General features: G+C 39.6%; 1 protein-coding gene across 2 annotated transcripts; it reads right to left on the bottom strand.

Annotated features, from left to right (window-relative positions):
• Positions 1-35: 35 nt before the first annotated feature.
• BTBD1 (BTB domain containing 1) lies at positions 36-13,007 on the bottom strand. Of its 2 annotated transcripts, none has more exons than XM_041468772.1 (8): positions 12,640-13,007; positions 7,676-7,832; positions 7,328-7,433; positions 5,691-5,888; positions 5,243-5,435; positions 4,632-4,719; positions 1,730-1,876; positions 36-927 (listed from the first exon to the last, which is right to left on the bottom strand). In XM_041468772.1, the coding sequence occupies exons 1-8, from the start codon at positions 12,720-12,722 to the stop codon at positions 769-771; spliced, it is 1,131 nt and encodes a 376-aa protein (XP_041324706.1). In that variant the 5' UTR covers positions 12,723-13,007; the 3' UTR covers positions 36-768. The 2 variants fall into 2 exon arrangements, with proteins under 2 accessions (XP_041324706.1, XP_041324705.1); XM_041468771.1 differs by lacking the exon at positions 12,640-13,007 and having other exon boundaries at positions 36-399; positions 831-927; positions 7,672-7,813.
• Positions 13,008-20,500: the final 7,493 nt, after the last annotated feature.

The following is a 20,500-nucleotide window of genomic DNA, read 5'->3' as shown; positions in this document are numbered from 1 at the left end:
TCCAAAGATAAAATAACATCATTACAAGTCTCGTATTCTCATTTTCACATTATACATCTTTTATAGGCACATATGTATATATACAGTGGCTATTTGCATAACCAGTTCTATATTCCAAAGCAGCCCTTCTGAATTAAGAGAGATTCGGGAAAGATCTGTTTCTTGCTGAATTTGACTGAATGTTTATTTCTTCAGTGCTGCTGCAGATGTTCTCTGCAGTGCAAAGTTCATTAATTCTCCATGGCTCTTGGAAAAAGTCAAGATTATGGCAATATGAATGCAGCTTTGCTGACGTACTTCCAAAAAATACAGTAGCAATCCATGTCCATAGGGTCAATCCAAGGTCATTTTGGAAAGAAGTGCAAGATGGGACTGGGACTACAGCAGCAGCTTTACTGTCTTTTAAGGACAGATTGGAGAAAACATATACAAGTTGTTCATAACAAGTAAGGATTTTCCAGTTCAAAAAATGAATTTTACTACATAAGAAACAAAGGGGTGAAAACACAAAGTAATTTACCACAAGGTACTACTTAAAACAAACTTTTCAATATACAGAGTACTTATTCCATTAACATCTCGTTTAGAGGAAAAGCTAAATTACAATCTACCAATAATGATGCGGGAAAAAAAGCTTTTCTGGTACCCCTCAAACAAATTAAGGGGTTTTTTTACACATTAAAGTAATTTAACAGAATTTTTTAACTGCTGCCAATAGTGAGCTGAAGTCCACTGAGACACAAACATATTCCAGATCATCATGTGAAACTAAGTATAAAATATTATTTCTGGTATCTGTCCATCTTCTATTGAAGTACCATTGTTGTTACCTGGTGAACTATAAAAGACAAAGCATGTTTTGCTAGCAGTAGGAGATTCATGGATCACTTTCTTCAAACCTTTTGTTCCATAGTGGGAATCAGGACCCTGAAAAGCATCACAAGAGATTAGCAACAGAATGGAAGTGGGCAAGATCCAAAACCTGCTGATGGTCAAACACAACTGACTTGGGCTATTTTAGTATAACAAAAACATATTTCTCTGACAGCAGACTTAAACCAGTTGATTTTATCCAACTAGTAATGAATACTTTCTAGTATTTCTCCTTATCACACAGCTTGTCTGTATTCTTACTTAGTTCCCTGACTCAGCTGCTTTTTATGTGCAGTATTTTTCCAACCCAATGAACTCCGATTTCTGTATAGGGAATTATATTTAGAAGAACATTAAAATATTTTTGAGAAATAAATTTGTCCACAACACTAAGAGGAGACTTTCTGAGAACAATTAATTCTTGCCTATTATTTCAGCGCCAGTATATAAAAATAAGATTTTAAAAAAAGCTGCTTTCTTGAATTTAGCTAGTGTTTAGAATATCCTTGATAAAAGAAACCAAACTTAAATTTTGATAGAGAGCTGCCAGATTATGTTTTCTAGATAGTGCTTTTTTTCCCACACAGAACCAGTGACTTCCATTTGAACTATTCTAACTCCTACATCAAACAAAAAAGTGGGAAGGCACAAAGGATCCAGTTATGAATTCCATGCTGTGTCCCAGAAGAGGTGTAACAGTCTTAAAAATTACAGTGGACTTCGAACTACGTCCTTCTTTAGCCCTAAAATTAAAATAAATTCAAGATCTAGAAGACACTTTCCCATCCGAAGACTGATAAAAGAGTAACTCTTGCATCAAAGTAACACTTTCTGCTGTCCTGTCAGACATTCTTACTTTCAAGGTTGCACAAGCTGTGTAGCAAACCGTGGGCAGGATCTCTATGGGCTCCTTGAACATAACTCTGAAGGTACTGGCTGTTCCATCACAGCTAAATCCAGTGTCGTTCTGTCCCAGCGTCTGATTCTTCTCATAATCAATGATCTGGGCAAAAGCACGAACATTGTAGCTTTATGTATTTATGGCATGAGAAAGGTTCTGATTGTATGCACATGAGAAGGTTCCAAGCAAACACTTGCCTACCCCACCCAGCCTTGCTGCAAGGACAGTGCAATCTCAGCTGGAAAGGAGCTGTGATTTCCTGATACCACTGGAGCTGACGCAGCAGCTCGGAACGATGGCTTGCGAGTTTCACACGGGCTGTGGGCACTGTTCCAGCCAGGTTAAAGTCTGTGCTTGGGAGATGGAGAACAGCTCTCACACCTTCAGCTTCTGACCTTCATAAACAACACCTAATCCTGTGCTTAGGTTTGCTGATCTCTGTACACCTTCACAGCCCACATGAGGGAATCTCATTTGCTGCCTGTGGCTAGTTTAGAACACAAGTTTTTACAGATAATGTAGGCAGTCAATGACACCTTTGTAAAAGAAAACAGAAACTTGTGCTATGTTTTATACAATTTATTTCTAATCTTGATTCAGTATAAAAATTCTACTGAGATCACACAATATTTATTTTGCCTTCAGTTTCAGTGGCGAGTAAGAATCACTAGTTCCAGTGTAGTTAATAGCAGATTCCTTCCCATTTTGGACTGCAATCCTGATCCATGCTGCCCAACACCTCTTGCAGAAACTGGATACCAGAGCTTTAGAGCAGAGTACTTCTTGTGATTACTGCACTATGAAGAATCCTGTCAGCTTTAACAGTTTCTTATTAACCTTCCATATATCTTCTAGTATTACCCATCCATGAGATGAAGCTTTATTTTAGGCAAAATGTACTCTATTTTTTTCCCCAGCCACAATCAACAGAAATATGAACAATTATAAGCCCTTTTCACATAACAGATGTATTTGCAGTACACATTTATTACTATTTTATGGCAAGTTTTAAATGTTTAACTCTCTGAAGCTCTGCTTGTACTGATGTAGAGCCAAGAAGAAAGCTAGAGGCACAAGACTTAAATAACTGTCTGAAAATACTGTGACAAGAAAGTTTCAGGTTCATCTGTTATTAGGGGTACTTCCAGGGTAAAGAGAACCTAAATAAGATGGATGGCCTTAATATTAAGGTTTATTTAGCCTTTCAGTTTGAATTGGGAGGATTTTTTTCAAGTGAATCTTCCAATCATTCCCACTTAATATGCATTGGTTTACATTGAAAAAATCAGAATTCTTTTCAGATTAAATAATTCAAGCAAACATCCTGAGGGAACACACTGAATGCTTTCATCTGCTAACAAGAATTCAGCTGAGAGGTTCAAAAAAGGGTTTATGTGAAGTAAAAATCCCCAGGTATGTTTAGTATAGCTGCCAGGTTCCCGAGATCAACTCTTTTGTTCTATAGATCCTGTCTAGTGCACTATGCTACTCATTTACATGGATGTATAGTTTGACAAAACCAAACTGAAGATACTTCAAATAGAGGAATTTGAGCTTTTCAAGTGAGGAATGTAGAAAAGCCAAATTCCTTCAAAATGTCATTCCAGATACATTCTGTTTGAAACATCATTAAAAGGAAAGGCAAAACATTTTTTCATTAGGAGAAAGACACAAATCCCTATCCTTAAGTACAGAGTAGTCAGATAATAATCATCATCAAATAGGAAGCAGAAGACAATTTTTCATTTAAACAGAATGTCCATTAATGAACTGAAATTCCAGCACATGCTGGAAGTCTAGAAAGATATGGACAATAGAATTTCTGCCCCTACATGAAGTCACAGATTATTTATTTCACAAAATTTCTCATGCACCTAATAAATCAAGGTGACATGATAGTACCAAGTTAGGAAACACACAGCACAGGATAAAACTGTGCCAGTCATGGAATCCTAATATCTTGTTAAAAAGCTTAGAATCTAAACAAAACTAATCTCTACAAGAAAAATAATTCAAATAGACTGAAATTCCGCACTCAAAAAGGAAAAAAAAATATAGTGCTGGATCAATACTACTAGAAGACATTCCTGACCACAACATGCTAAGGGATCCAACAGGTTACAAGAGCAGGAAATATGATTTTAGTGGTGTCTTCAGTTGCCTGCTGGGACCAGGCAAGGGTCACATCAGGACATGAAGCAGGGGGACATTTTTAGATGCTATCACTGGCCACTTCATGAGCCTGCTAACCAATTGCTCAGCAGGAAGAAACGCAACCCTTGATTTGGTACTGAGTGATGAGCAGGATCAGATTCAAAATTTCATAATGGAAACACTATGTAACAGTGTCCATAATATACTGAGAGTCAACACTCCCACAGGAACAACAAAAGCAAATCCCCCACAGCTGTGCTAAACTTCAAAAAGAGAAAAATGAGGAAGCTTGCTCAAAAGAAACTAAAAAGGAACAATTAAGACAATTAAAAAGGAAAAATCAAATCTTTATAAGAAGCACACAGGCTACTGAAGGACATAACATACCCAAGTACAAAATCAGTACATACTTCCTATTAGGAAAGGCTTGAGAAAAGAGGAAAAAAGCTAAATGTTGGGAAACACCTGCACTGAAAATGATTGAAGGACAGGAGACTACAGGAGAAAGGGAGCAGCGTTCCACAGTGTTCTTTTGCCTAGACACCCACTTACACCCACTCGTGACAAAACACAGCTCAGACTCCTGGCCTGTCAATTGCTCCCTCCCAAATACAGACCAAAGCTTCTGCAAGCGCTACAAGTGTAGCTTCCTTCTGCAAGTTCCTACAAGTGTACAAGCCTATTTAAACATAATATACTGTACCTGTATATTAACTTGATAGTCTGTGGGTCCATGAATAGATCCATATAATCCAAATCCCACTATGGAAATTCTTCTGTTAACTGTGAACCTGGTAAGACACAAGAAAGGAATTCAAACAATTGTGGTGAATGTGTTACTTTATTTCAAGCAGGAAAAAGACTCCCACTGAAGAGTAGGGAAGTAAACTGAGAATGGCATTGCATTTTTTTTTAATATAATTTTTTGTTTAGATTTCAATACTAAGAAAAATGCTTTGCCAGCTTCAGGTTAAAGCTTTGCTAATTCCTCAAGATATTCAGTATTAATAAACAAAACATAACCAGATTCTTTTCAGTATCTCCAAAATAAAAACAGATCAAGACTTGGTATTTCAAAAAGAAATATACAGATCACACTCAACCATTCTAGAATTCACCCAATTCTCCCAAACCTCATTCTCATTTTTATTTCATGTGTGTAATAGCTAAAAAAAATAGGAAAGGATTAAATGTGTGCAACAGAGCCAGCATGTTTGCTACTGTATCTTATAGCAAAAAGTCAAAGTTGAATGATTTGTTCCCTTTCTCCCCACCCATTTCTGTCTCTCCTTCCAACAGTTTCTGAAGCCCCACCTGATGCGGTCGCTTGTCCCGCTGTAGCCCCAGCGACTCTCCACCTGCTGGAACCTGTTAATGCTGCATTCCTTTCCTCTAAGGCAACACCTGGGTCGGTCAATATAATCTACTTTAGGTTTAGGATTGACAGTAAAGTGCAGAAAGAGATTTACTACTTCCCGATCCGACAAGATTCCAGATTGAGCAGGGCCTGTGAAAACATAAAACTTCTAAGATGATCTGAAGGATTACTCCAGCTGTTGTACATATTCACAAACTGAAGACAACAATAATATTTTCCAATGGCCAGACCATAATCTGCAGAAGGTTTTGCTTTCATTTGTGCATCACAACTGTTATTAGTACAATATTAATAACAGAATTGAGCGTTAAGCATCTAAACACAGTTAAACTGTTAGACCATGAGACATGGTCTAACAGTAAGACGAAGAACTCCAAAACTCACCTGCTGCAAACTCTTCAATAGTCATTAATGGAAAACGGATTAAGGAAAGAGCTCTTCCAAGGACTTTCTGTTTGTTCTCGAATGTCACAGCCAGTTGTTGTCTTTGACATTCTGCTTCTGCCCAGCGAACAACAGCTCCAAAGAGCCTACTTTCCCGAATGCTGAGAGTGTCCCTTTCTAGAACTGCACATAATGTGTCTAAAGAAAACAATGTTAGCAGCTTTACATCAGTTTTCATCCAAGCCAGAAACAGTGCTACACTATGTAAGCTTAAAATATTAATTACACACTAACAACATTCATAACAAGACTATTAGCTTTGTCTTATTGTTATGTGTGTATATATATTACACATAATTTATCTTATCTAAAAAATAATCTCTCAACAACATATAGATGTCAAACTAAAAGTTAATTTTCCTGCTATGAATACAGGATATGAGCTTTCTTCTTGATTCCTAAGAGTGTAACTAATATAGTTATAATGTAACTAATATAGTTATAGTGATAACAAGTATCCTGAAGGATTTCCATTGCTAGGGCAAGATCTAAACTGAAAGTGACCAAACAGTGAATGCACACTACAAAAAAACCAGGCTGCTCATGATGACACTAAAAAACCAAGTTACTCACTATGACAGGGTCATATTCTTATCTGGGCAGCCACCTGCCAATCTGGATCAACTATAGCCACAAGCAGCAATGGTACACAAAAACCAGTTTAAAGATTAATGAAACCATCTTAAGCATTGACATATTTGCTATTCACAAAGCCTGAAGGTGAGGCAAGGTACACATTTAAAAAGCAACTTACCCTGTATTTATTACTCCTTCTGGCCTTCTTTGAGTAACAGGTATGCTCAAATTGTCATCGAATACAAGTCAAAAAATAAATGGGTTTCTTTATTCTGAATCTTCTGTCTTTGGGAATTTTTATCTGCCTTGAATTTAAGTAAGGCATGTTTGCAGTTATAGAAAATAGCATATTGGAAAGTCAAAACAGATTGAGACTTACCAAGACTAAAGATTGCTCAGTCTGAGTACAAATCCTACTGAACGTGAGTTAACAATGGCTTTAAAATTTCTTTATGCTGTGAAACACTTTCCTTCAGTCTGAATTTTTCCCACAATCCAGCTGAATTGGAGTAAAACCTTAGATACATATAGTAGCAATGAAATTGAGTAATTAAATTTACCACTGCTAGCTTTTGATAGAAGACTAAACAGAGAAACTAGCAGTTCATGTGTTCATTTTTTAAAGCAGATTTCATTAATTGTGCCTGATCTGTGCAACTTTGAATAGATAAATACCATGTTGCAACAGAACAGGTATGATTCCTGTTGCACACAAAAAGCAGTTATGGATGCCTCAGGCATGAGGCACAACCCTCAGCAAGTGAAAGCTTTGGCTTCTGTGAAGTGTGGTGTCACCAGAGTGGGAGCCCTGGGACACCGCCACTTCTCAAACGGGGACACAGTGCAGTGTGTGAAGCCCAGGAGTGAAGTTCAAAGGAAAGCACAGCAGGGGTGGATGGCCAAGAAGGGAAGAAGTGCTTGGGACTCTGCACACTCAGATGGGGGAAGGAACTATCCTGGGCTACTGTCACTTCATGCTTAGGACAAACAGAGTGACTTACCTATGTCGATATCTGTAAAGCCTTCTGCACTTATGGCATCCATAGTGCTTTTGTCTATTGTGTCGAGACAAAGACTAGCAAGCTGAGGTTCATCAAACAAACGAGCCTGGAAAGACAAAGAAATACATCTTAAGCATAAAGCTGACAAATTGCTAATCTTAAAAAGCAAGCGTTTTACCTCTAGTATAGACAGAAATTAAAATAAGTTGATTTGTGTAAGTACTCTTTGTGTTTACAACTTAAAGAGCACCTCAAATCTCAAAGGAGTAGATAATTAAGGAGAATTAGTAATTTCCCTCCAACTGGGAATTCTTCTAGTAAATCAAAACTAAGCTTAAATTTACCTACTTGAGTAAGCAGCATAAAGGCATTATCTGCTCGGAGATGCTTTGTTAGGAAATCCACACAATGTGCTTCCAGGGCAGGGACTGCATACTTTTTAGCAGTGTATAAAGTAGTCATGACTGTTTCTGGACCAATTTGAACTTCATCTGAATAAAGAAACCTATAAATCAATACACAAATACAGATCATGAAAACATATCTTTAGAGGGGCAGCCAAACACAGCAGTCTCTTTGCATTTAGAAAACAGGCCAAAGATCTGCACTGTGAACAGTGCAACAGCTGACCTCATAGCATCTTTATAAATAAAGAAGGTAAGTTAAAAGGTTCAAGAAAGACTATTATGTTAACCTAATGGCATACATTTGTTTTAAATATGTATTACTCCCTAGGACTGATCTGGCTGTACTAGTTATACATAGCTCCCCAACTGTAAACAACAGCTGAGCTGCAGAATTACTTAACCTATGAATGCATGCTCTCAGTTCATCAGGAAAATATCAATGCACAATCCTCTATGAAATTCATTTACTGACAGTGCACACTGGCTTCCCCTCCATGAGGGAATAGTGACAAGGACTTAGATTGTGAGAACATCTTATGCCAAAGTTACCCCTCTGTAGTATTCAGAGAGGAAAGGGAGTACATTCTAGCACATGACCTTGACTCTTCTACTCCTGCCACACTCTGGCTTGTCTTCACTGCCTGAGGCAAGAGGATTGGTTGAGATTTCAGCATAAGCTGTGAACCAGAAGATAGGAGCCTCCATCAATACCAGGAAAAAAAACTGTTCCCTGAGCAGTTGTTGTCTTCTTAAAAATAACTTTTCTTAGAGGTGACATTTAAGATAATTTTAGCAAAATTTCATCAGTCTTTCAGATAACAATCAAGAATAGTCTGTGATTTACAAAAATACATTTGTCTCCAACACACACAGGTAATTAAATATAATAGACCAGGGCATCCTAGCAAATGCAAAAATTCCACAATGAAAACCAAGTCTTTATATTTCATAATATTTGTTGTTCAGAACATCCTGGAAATGAATGACACACAGAGACAGAAGGTGTGTTTAGAAGGGTTTTTTAAATGTAGTCAGCAGTTTGTATCTAACAAGAGAAACTTGTGAAAATAACAGACTCGTTAAACGTCCTTGCAACACAGAGAAATTGAAGTAATACAAACCCAGAATTAAAGTTTCAACCAAAGTTCTTCACTGTTTATATTTCTTATATTCTAAGAAAACTCTAATTCTCAGTAGCTGCTAGCACACAAATAAATACGGTGTTCAACATTAAATTTGCTGCCACAACACAGGCACATATGTACCATCAAAAGACTCCAGTCTACTCAAACAGCCAGCTTGCACATCACTTTGGAGATGTGAATGATGCTCTAGATTCATTTTTTTTAACTGGATTTAAATTGAACAATGTTTAGGAAGAATTAATTTAATTAAATGCAATTTTTTTTTTAAAGTAGAAGTTTCATACTGAAGTTTCATCAGTTCAATTAGAACTGATTTATGAAAGCTATGAACTATTATTACCTGTTGATGAAAACAATGGGCTGACTTTTCATCACAACTGCTGACAAATTTACTTTTAAGAAACAAATATTTCACAGATATACTTTACATACTAAACTGACAAGCTCTTAATTAAAGCACTAGAACAGTGCATTTCTGTTTTGGTTCTAAGATTTAAAATAATCAGTTTAGAATGCCTGAACTTTTGTTGTATGACTTTATAGGAGCTTAGAGTCCAAATCACATAAAAGTTGATTAACAGGCTGTAAAAAAGCACTACTGCCATGCAAACTACAGTATATCTTTTACCTAACAACAAAAAAACCCCAAAAACCAAACATATCCCAAGTTGGTGTTAGAACATGATTTTAGTTTTACTCTTAAGTGAATTCAATCTGAAGCCAATGAAGTGACACACCATATGGGCTCGTGGGGCTTGTGTTTCACTTTCTGCTATACCTTCCAAAGAAGCAGGGTGCAGTCCTAGGTGTGTCTTCCCTCTACAAATTCCCTGCTCCTGTGTGCCAAGAGCTGGGTCTGTGCTACCTCTCCCCACTGTGGCAGGCCTGAACTAGCACAGCTTTATGTTTACACCTCTGCTCCTCCTCCACTCAACTCAGTGGGACTGACAATCACTTCTCCTTCCTCCTCTCCTTCCCTTTGAGACAGAAACAATCCAATTTTATTGGCATCCAGGATGAGGGAATGGGAAGCTGGGGATGTACGTGCATAGTGGAAGAACATTTTTGGTGACCATAACAAACAGTTTTTCCAAGTGACCAGTCAATCATTCACTCTGTATAAGCCTCTCATACATTTTATGCTATTTTTCTTTACTCTCAGGTTAGCACTTCCTTCTCCTCTTGTGTGAGGATCCTCTCAGTAGCTGAAATGTTTTCACCATTATAAAAGCATACAGGAATCTTTTTTTCAAGTTAGTCATGATTACCCCTTATTTACTGCTTGCCAAAATTCTCTGAAAAGATTTTTGGAAGACAGACTGTTAACTTGTGCCATATCATCACTTTTCTTTATTCTGTGATCAAAGGACAAGTTAACTTATTGTAAAATATGAATGAAAATTAAAAAAAAAAAAACAAAACTTAGTAAAACCAGCAAAAAGAAACCATAAAGCAGAAACCTACTGAGACAACCTGAATTTTCTTGATCAGTGCTATTCAATTTGTAGTTAGAAATACACACACAAAAACTGTTTCATTGGGAAATAGATTCAATCTTTGTGACTTTGATATTATTTCAGCTCTTAAGAATTTATCTGTCAAATTATTTTTTTCATAAAAAAATATTTTCCTTTAATTTACAAGTACCATTTGCCAGTAGATCCTTATGAAACACAAACTACAGACATGACTTAACAAATGACATAAGTAAATAAAATGGAAATGAGTTGAGGAATATTAAATAATTAGTAAATTATGCCTAGAAAGTTTTGCATTACTTAAACATTTCCTTTACTTGATGTCCATTTGCTATGTGTATTCAAAGACCCTGACTTAATTTCTAGCCAATATATCTCAAACTGGTATTTTCAAACATTACAGAAACGTCCTGTGAAATGTAATTATCATTATCTGAGTGATTTACTAATGACAGATAAAAGAGACCAACAGTGCAAGGTATCATTCCTGCCTCTTTCAGTCAACACCAGGAAAAGACCCCATGTTGTTTCCATCACAGAAAAAGCCCAGTACTGGCATGTATTACAAAAGTTCTCCCTGGATATGTTTTTAAGGTATTGCAATGTATATTTATTTCAATATAAGCTCAAAGAAATATACATAGCATGGAAGAATGTGCTGAAGAGCTGGCACAGCCAGCAAACCTGAGCTGTTTCAGCAGTCCAGCAGTGTGGGGATATCCAGACAAGACACAAGCACAGCCAGCTCACTGACGCAGGTCCCCAGCCTGCCAACACAAGTGCTTTTGTTTGCTTCTAACAACATCTCTCCATTCATTCTCCAGTGTTCAAATACCATCCTTCTTATCTTTACTTAGGAATCTCTTAGAAATCTCTGCTTCTGTGTTTCTATTTTTTTATCCAGACAAACTTGTATTACTATATCCACTTTTCACTGTCCAGTGTTTTTCCCACATATAGATATACAAACATATACAAGTGCACTGCCATTTACTTTTAACCTTCAGAACCAATTTGCTTGAAAGACACTTCCCACCGCCTCTTGCTCCTCTGCACAAAAAATCCACAAAGAACGCTCCATTTGCTAACAGCAACAGAAAGACATTGCTGCTCATGGGGTTTTTGTGCACATCACTTGCTTTATCTCCTGTGCCTGTGATTACCTGAGGACCAGGTGACACTTCTAACTGTTCCTATCTCTTAGGCCTCAGCAAAAGAAGAAAGCCTTGCCGAGACTTTGGAGTTTTTCCTGTTACAAAAAACTTTGAGACACTACATATTTCCAGGAAACAGTATTACTTGTTTCCCAAATGTTCAGTACAGAGAACTCTTACATATTTTATGGTTTACATTTTTTGCCTAGCAGAGTGGTTCTCTGATAAATACCTTATGGTTATACAGTTTAGTCATGTTACCACACCACAGCCCAAGGCACAAATAAACTATCAGCAATTGTTTCTATGATCACCATCAATTTTATTTGCTCTACACTGAGTAAAGAGAAATGGTAGGCCAACTCCTCAGTTTTGTGAACACGGGAACTAGCAGATCCTACTCTGCCCAAATCAGGAATCACTAACACACTTTATATCCTTTCTGCTATCACTGCGCTCCCAGTCTCACACTCAGATGGCCTGGGAGTAAAAATCAGCTGGTTACTGCCTTCTGCTGCATGTTCCCTCTCTGCCCAAGTATGATTACAATGGGTGTTACTATGGCAAAAAGATGTAACAACTTATTATCATCTCTGACAAAGAAAAGTGAACAGGATGATGATTAAGGCTCCAAAGTAAGTATCAAATTTCAAGGTAAGTGTCAAATGAAACTAAAACCTGGTACAACAGCCTCTGTCCCTTCTTAGTCACTATTAGAGGATGGCTGAATAGTTGCAACACCAAGGGGACCCACTAATTCCTATTATTTTACTTTAACAAACCAAAACACTGAATCGAAGAGCCCAACCAGACACCCACCGAGCGCTTCCCTAACCGGACAGTCAGCTACCATGGAATTAGGGCACTTCTCTCGGGAAAACAGCGCAGGGTAAAGAGCAAGAAGGGACCAAAACACGTTGGGGGGGCGGTGTGACCTTGCGTGGAGCCCACAAGGTATTTCCGCGCCTTCCCTGCATCCCCCTCCAGGGACGGGCAGCAGGGACAGGCCGGGCTCTGTGGGGACAGGAGCCGGACGGGGCCGCGGAGCGAGGAAAAGGCACGGGCGGCCAAGCGGGGCCGCGGCGCGGAGCCCCCGTCCGTGCGCGGCCGCCCCCGCCCCGCGCTGACCTGAGGAGCGCCAGGAAGGCGGCGGGCTCCACGTCGGGCAGCTCGATCTCGGCCGAGGTGGTGGCCATGCCGCCGTTGAACATCGCGTCGAACACGGCGCTGCCGGCCGCCAGCACGAACCGGTGGGCGGGGATGCGCTGCTGCCCGGGCCCGGGGGGCGCCGCCCCGCCGCCGCCGCGGGCGCTGCCCTTGCCCACCACGAAGTGCACGTCGCTGAGGAGCTCGTTGGAGAAGAGGAAGGCGAAGCGCTCCCGCAGCGAGCCCTTGGTGGCCTGCCAGTTGTACAGCGGCTCCCGATGCAACACCGCGCCGGCCTCGGCGGCGGTGACACCCGCGGCGGTGGCGGGCGGCGTCTCCGCGGGCGCCCCCCCGGGGAGGTGCCCGGGGTGTGCCCGGGGTGGTACCCGGGGTGTGCCCGGGGTGTGCCCGGGGAGGTACCCGGGGTGTGCCCGGGGTGGTACCCGGGGTGTGCCCGGGGTGTGCCCCGGGACTGCGCCACTCGCCGGGCCCGTCAAGGCGTCCGGGACCGGCCGTGCACAGGGAATGCGCTTCCAGAGCCGCGGAGAGGGAGCGGAGCGCCGCGGCAGGCACGGAACTGATAACGCTGCCCGTGGGAGCGAATACATGGCAGCGATTGTGCTCAGGCACGTGAAATGCAAATTCATTTTCATAAGGCCCGTTTCGCTGTGGTAACAGGGAGAACAAGGGCCGGTGACCTATTTTAAATATTTTTGAGGTGAAGTGGAAACATCGGCGGGTTTTAAGGCACGCACACCCTACAGTCCTTCTGCGCGTTCCGCGTGTGTGGACATTCGGTGTTTCAGCTCCCGGGGGGAGAAGTCAAAGCAGGGAGGCCGCGTGTGCCCCAGCAGCGCTGGAGCAGGCGTGCAGGAGCGGGTTAACCTGGGCACTGTCCTGCTCAGCTTTTAGCATACAGAGGGGAAGGGAACAAGAGGTGTTTGCGTTTTCGCAGTCCTGTCAAACCGCTGCAGAAGTGAGGCGATTCCTTTTGCCATCTGCTGGGGCTGTGCTGGAAGCACAGCGGCGATTTCCACGGAGCCGTTTGTCACCGCTCCCGACTTGTCAGCATTTATGGAAGCGTGTGGCTAAAAGAGGAATAGAACATGTCACCGCTCTGCATTCAGGTTTATAATTAGGACAAAACTGAGACCAGGCAAATGTGGTCCGTTTCGCAGAACAAGTTTTTGAGAACCTTTAGCAAGATGGAAGCAATTTCAGCAGGGTAAACTATAGTGGGAAAGGGCACCAGAAGATACAGTGTACCAACCAGAAAGCAGCAGCTAGCTCTGCACAGAGGCTATATTTAAAAATAAAATCATGCTGCTGACTTAGAAGAATGAAGGTATCATCTCTGCAGTTTTCTTCTCCCAAGGTGGACAAAGAAGGGAAGGAAGGAAAGCCCCACATTCCCCTGATAGCTTAGGGACAGAGATGTGAAACACTGACACCTTGGGCACAAATGGATAATTTTCATTTAAATGGGATTTTTTTTTTTTTTTAAGTGATGGGGTGGCCTGAGTATTAATGAGCATTTCTGTGATTGCTGTCTTTTTGCTTTCATCATTCTGTGCCCAATCACAGGTTAATCTGTCAGCTGAGAGCCAAGAGCCATGCCTGCTCTGCTTAGAGAGAACCTTCTTTGCAAAAAAAAGTGTCAGTAACACTCTAGAGGAAGTTAACAGGGGTGGAAGAGCACAGAGGAAAAAGGGAAAGCTACACCAGAGAAGTAAATGGAGGTCGGCTGGGGCAGACAAAGTGTGTAAGACAGCTTCAGGGATGGGAAATCAGTCATAAGAAGGCAAAGCTATGCAACGCAGGAAAAGAATGGAAAGACCTGTGTCATGGTCTGAGAAAGAAAATGGAGAGAGAAAATGAGGGGAAAGAAATAAAAATAAAATAAAATAAAAGTTAAAAATAAAAAGTCTAAAAAAAAAAAAGCAACTAAAAAACAGGAAAGGAGACATAGGCATGGGACAAAGAAAATGAGAAATGTGACCAGGATGTCCATCTGATCTGTTCAGCTAAATGCCAAATGCACTAATTGAAACAGTTTTGAAAGTGAGATCTAAGAAAATATTAAGTAACATATTTCCTTTTGACACTGGGCTTTTCTTCATGCAGACAATGAGCCTCAGACGTTTGTTTCACCTTGTAATCTTCGTGCTAGCTTCCTTGAAAAAAAAAAATCAGCCAAGTTTTCTTTGGCATTCTCAGTGGGTGGAACACAGCCATTTTTAAATGTGATGTCATGGGATTGTATTTGCCAGTCCAGATCAGAAATAATATACAATGCTTTTCCCAAAAGGGCTACACGTGAATGTCACTAAAATGCAATTCCATTATTTGCTTTCTCAGTGTGTTCAGGTTTTGTCTAGGAAATATAGCAGAAATTAATATAGGATAAAAAATATTTATGTAAGCAGTTCAAGAAGACATTGCTTTGTTTGATCTCACATATCAAAATGGTTACAAATCAAGGGCTGCAAACAAAAGTTCAACAGTATTATGTAGCTGTGAAGGTTGTCCTGATCTCTTGCCAGCAAAACAGAATGTCAGGGAGTGTCTACACTTTTGAGCAGCTAATTTTCAAGATCTACACAACAGCCTGAGCATGCCCATGCTGACCTGGTGCCTTTTTTCTGCGGAAATTCATGAAGGAAGTACTCTCCAAGGCTTGAGGTTCCTTCACCTGTCATCAGGGACAGAGAGGACACCGTGTGTTTACATGGACTGAGGAAGAAGCAGAGAATGCTGTGACACAGGAATGCCTGCCCAGTGGCCCTGGCCTCCCCTGCCCCTGGGCAAGTTCTCTGAGAGCCATCAAAAAAGTTTAGGTTTCTAAGAGTATTGTTTTCAACCATTTGTTCCTGAAATTATTTAAATTCTCCTCCCTTTCCTTCTTTTCCCCACATGAACTCAGCTTTGTGTACACTCCAAGGAGCTGTTTGTTGTTATGATCAGAGTTCTTGAGCTGGCTCATATTTTCACAGTGATTAGCAATTGTTCTCCTAAGCAGTGAGCATCCTTTCTCTGCTTCAGGAGGGAAGGGAATAATTCAGAGTAAATCACAGATTTGTTTCTGATTAAGCTTCCTGGCTGGAGCCATTTGATGACATATTTTCCTTTCCATGCTCAATTAGACTGTTAAAATCCCCTACCTCTGATCCATGCCACTGCTTTGAATGACAGACATGCATATTACTGTTCCCATCACTTGAATTACCAGTAGCATTACAGTTGCTCAAATGTGTCATTTTTAATAACTACAGTTAATAACAACCACAAAAACAATGTTGTATCTTTGGGCTTTTTCTTGTGGTTGTTATGGTTATCTTCTCTCTGCCTTGCATCCCTGTACTGTTGGGATGTGGGGTCTGCAGATAACAGATCCAGTTTTTGGAGCACAGGATCCACTAAGGCACAGAAAACTCAGTCTTAGATCTGAGTAATGCTAAGGGCAGGAATTAAGTTTTATTCTTATGTCTTGTAAAGTGACTATTTGATGTTGATTTTAAAAAGCTCTGGTATAAATTCACCTGTGTTTGAAAACTGACCATAAGAATTCAACACTCTCAGAAGTTTTAAAATTCATAATAATTCTTTTTACTATCATTTCTACAAGTAATTCTTGTATCTGAGGATTTTATTTCACATTTCCAGGTGTGCTGGCTAGCTGTCCTGGAGTATTAATTGTGTATCTTGTGCCCTCTATTATAGTGATACTTTCCTTATTTTTAGTGACAGTACTAATGATTTGTTCCTTCATTTCTGTTACTGTATAGTAATTATTACTTACAGTACAATGTTACCATAAACATTCCTGCTAATTAAAGCATTTATGTGAAATTTTTCAGAATCGTGGCTTTGAGATGTGTACATCTGATACAAATGCGACGTGGAAGTTTTTGAGAACTCCAGTTGTGGAAGTTTCTCTTTCATTTCTCATTCAGCACATTTATGCATTTCAAAAACATACAGCAAGAGGCAACAGCAACATTCATCACATCTTTTCTCTGAAAGTAATTACAAAACAAAACCAATTATTTAAGCCAAAGAAGATTCTACTCACCACATTCCTATTTTACATGTAATTTCAAATACTGACGTGGCTGGTTCTGTGAAAAGTGCTATACTTTGACATATATTTGAAATAATTAAAAATATTCTGTTACTGCATAGCTGAAGAAGCAGAGGAGAAAAAATTATTTTATTTGTTATGACCATCATGTTTTATGACTGACCAGTGGCTATTTTGTGAAGCTATTTACCTTTCAATCCCTGCTAAATGTGTTGAGACACAGCAGTGTTCAAGAGAGGATCCTTATCTCCTACACTTCTACCAGGGTATTTAGCTAGCAGCTTAATTTCCACATAATTAACGAGATTCTTACTGAGAAATCACGCTTCCCATTTCCAGTTTAAGACAAATAGTACAATTGTCATGCTCCCTTTTGATGTAATGCTTTAATTTTGATGTAATGTATTAATTTTACTCTGGCATGTCTTTTTTTCCTCTTGTTTGGTGAATAGAGAGGTTGTAGCACAAAAATCAGCCCTGCTTTTGAGGGACCGATACTCATATTTGTAAGTGGAATGGTCATGGATCACTAGTTCCTCTTTGGATTCCTCTTTGATGCTGTGATTGTTGTTGGTGAATCCCCCCAAATCCTCAGCAGATCATCAGCACATGGCCTCCTGACCCCCATGTGAGCTGCATTATGTTGTCTCTGATGCACCACGCAATCTGAGATTTACAGTACAGCATCATTTATTACCTGTTGCACCCTCAGCTAACGAGAAATTCAGAAATAGAAGAAGTTGGCTTTAAAGCTGTTGGAGGATGGCAGTTATGTGTGGTCTAAGATGCTCTCTCAGCAAATTAACACATTGAGAAAAATGTGTTAATGAAGCCAAACATGAAGCTTTTAATTAATCTCTTAATTCACCTTTTAATTCACTGTCTTATGTGGACTGACTTCTTTTACTGACTTCTCTTGCCTTAAAAACTCACTTGCATATACAGGAAAGTAGAGCCTTCAAAATGTATCAGCTCAGTTCCATAAAAATTGAATGACACAAGTTGTTTTGTAGCAGGATGGCATTTTGTAGCTGGCATCATAATGCAATGAAGGCTTGCTGCTTGGCAGAGCCCTGTGTGAAGACGAGCAGTGCTTCCAAGTGATATAAATAGTGTCTCTTAATCCTTGCATTGATCTTCATGAGCTTGCTTAAGGTTCAGCTACCTATGTTTGTTTAGATTACTGTGGATTTGAAATTAAGACAACTATGTTTTAATACAATGTTTAATCCAAAATGTAGTTATGATTTAATGGGCAGTTATTAAAGGTAAGAACTTTTTCTCAGGTTAAAAGTAGACACAAAGACCTAATGGCCAGGTAATCTCCTACTTTGTAGATGACCATTAATAAATTACCTATTTTTATATTCTCCACAGGGTTTTTTTTGGTTTTTTTTTTTTTTTTGGTTTGTTTTGGTTTTGTTTTTTTGCTGGCACACTTACAAATGCCTTCTCAGTCCTGACATCAGAACTGATCTGCCACCATTTGGTAAAGAGACTGGAGAGAAACAAATTCCATATGATGAGAAGTGATTAATGCTCTGATGAAGAAGCCAACAAACATCAGTCCAAGCAAATTTGTTGCTCGTGAGTTGAGCTTTGCCAGCTGAGGGGCCACACAAGTGGAATTGACTTCTTGCTGTGGCCAGGATTCCCAGTGAGGAATCTGACATGTGGCATAAGGCTTATACTTGTGATTTGACAGAGAGTTGGGTTGCCTATTTTAAAATGACCATTTAGACAGAAATTACATAACTTCTGGCACAAGAATGTTGCAGTGTGGTCAAGGATCACCAGTTCTGGCACTGTGCTGCTGAAGGGACTATCTTTCACATGAAACATAAGCTCAGAACTCCAGAAATCTCTTGTCAATAAATATAATCCTCTGACAATTTCTGCATGGGAAGGAGTCTCCATGTCCATGTTTTCATTATTCTATTTTCCTTTCCTATGCTTAACTGCAGTTTGTGTATGTAATTGTATTTTACAATCTTATCCTGACATTTAATATTGCTAAATAGTTAAATAGTTGTCTGATTTTCTTCAAGTTAGGACATTCACATGTCTCATATGATGTTACCATTTATAAAATCTGGGAAAAAAAAAAGATTTTGCAACCTCAAGAAATGAATATAATTGAGTATGTGACAGGGAGCTGGGAGGTTACATTTATTCTGGTGACAGCAGCTTATCAACACTGCTTTCATATAACACTTTGATTAGTAATTATGTTGTTAAAGACACCCTATTCCTACCTTCATTTTTATATCACTGTTCTGGTACATGTGAATAGAGGGTGGTGTTACAAGCAGTTGAAGTTGAAGTTCTTCTTTCCCCTTCCTCCCCCACAAGAACACTTAGAGTTGTCAAAAATGCATGTGTTAGTTTTTAGGACTCCTGTTTTTTAAGTGAGGGTGTTGTTTGATCAGTGAGATTGTTTGCTCTTTGACTTAATCTCTAATTTAAGCCAAATTTTGAACTATTTGCCTTTGGGGAAGTTGGTCAGTGGTTTTTGACAGTGCCAACCAAGCAAGTTTTCCTTTTTCTCTAGAATTGGTTTCATCTGTAAAAATAAAGTCAACAAGAATGCTGGTGGTTTTATTTTCTTCCTAAAGCCTGAAATAGAAGCCAGGATATTTTGGCACAGAGCAGGAAGGCCAGAGTTAGAAGAAACTGTAGCGAGAAAAAAAAACGATTTCTGCTATGGAAAGTGTGGCACACCAGAATCCACATGTTCAGCGCTGTCATGGGCAGACTTGGGGGCCTCCTCTGTCAGGACTTGGAAAGGAATGATGGAGCTGGAAGGCTCACTAATGTTTCTTTCATAGGATGAGAGATGAAAATGCAAGGGGAAAACATGCCCTTTGGACAAACATTTCAAACATCCCATTGCAGGGATCTCTTCTGCTAACAGATGCTCATAATTATTTTTCTAATCAAAAGTGGATAGATCTCAATACAAAAGACTCAAACAATGCATCTCTGCTGTTGATTTGCTATGTGATTACCACAGAATGTGCCTTGACATTTTCTATTCAGAAGTTTAAATAGGACTTGAGGAACAAGCTGGATGCAAATCAGAGCTGGAATATGCTGGCAGAGTGGTAAGGAAGACGTTTCCTATGTAGCGTTTGACTTCAGAGACACAGGAACTGAGAAGCCAAGCTTGAGACATGAATCTTGAGACTGCTCTGTGGCAGCTGCATACAAATAAGCAGCCTATACATTTGAAAGCTTGAGAAGTGAACCGGCTGTGCATTGAAAGGTAGGCATTTGGAGGTGGTAAATTTAGCCCTGACTCATCCAATGGCAATTTTGACACTTGGGTGGACTAAATTACTTTTAGGACTTGCATCATGTTTTTATCAGATAGTTTGATTGAGCATGGTTTAACCCATTTGAATGCTTATGGTCAGATTCTAGATCTTTCTCACTTGAAATAACTATGCAAGAATAGATAGGACATAGATATGTTCCAGGTCACCAAGTTCCTTTCTGTGAGAGGTATTATATCAATTAATCTATTGCTTAAATTGACCAAATTTACTGTAAAATACTTAGAATACCGTTTATTGCTCATAGCTGTTTCTGAAAACTAGTGACAGTTTCTTCACAGCTTCGTCCTGCAAATTAAGGAGTTCTTTCCTCTCGCTGGTGTTAACTCCTCTAGTATTTACAAGAGAGCACTCCAAGCCAAGCTCTTCATGCTTTTCTCGCAGACAGGTGCTCTGTTTGCTCAGGCACCTTAGCAGTCCTCCTTTG

This window comes from Pyrgilauda ruficollis, unplaced genomic scaffold (genome assembly GCF_017590135.1).
Source record: "Pyrgilauda ruficollis isolate IOZ18807 unplaced genomic scaffold, ASM1759013v1 scaffold23, whole genome shotgun sequence".
NCBI classification, from domain to species: Eukaryota; Metazoa; Chordata; class Aves; order Passeriformes; family Passeridae; genus Pyrgilauda; species Pyrgilauda ruficollis.
Note: the sequence above shows the minus strand (reverse complement) of the source record. Positions and strands in the feature narration are given on the sequence as shown.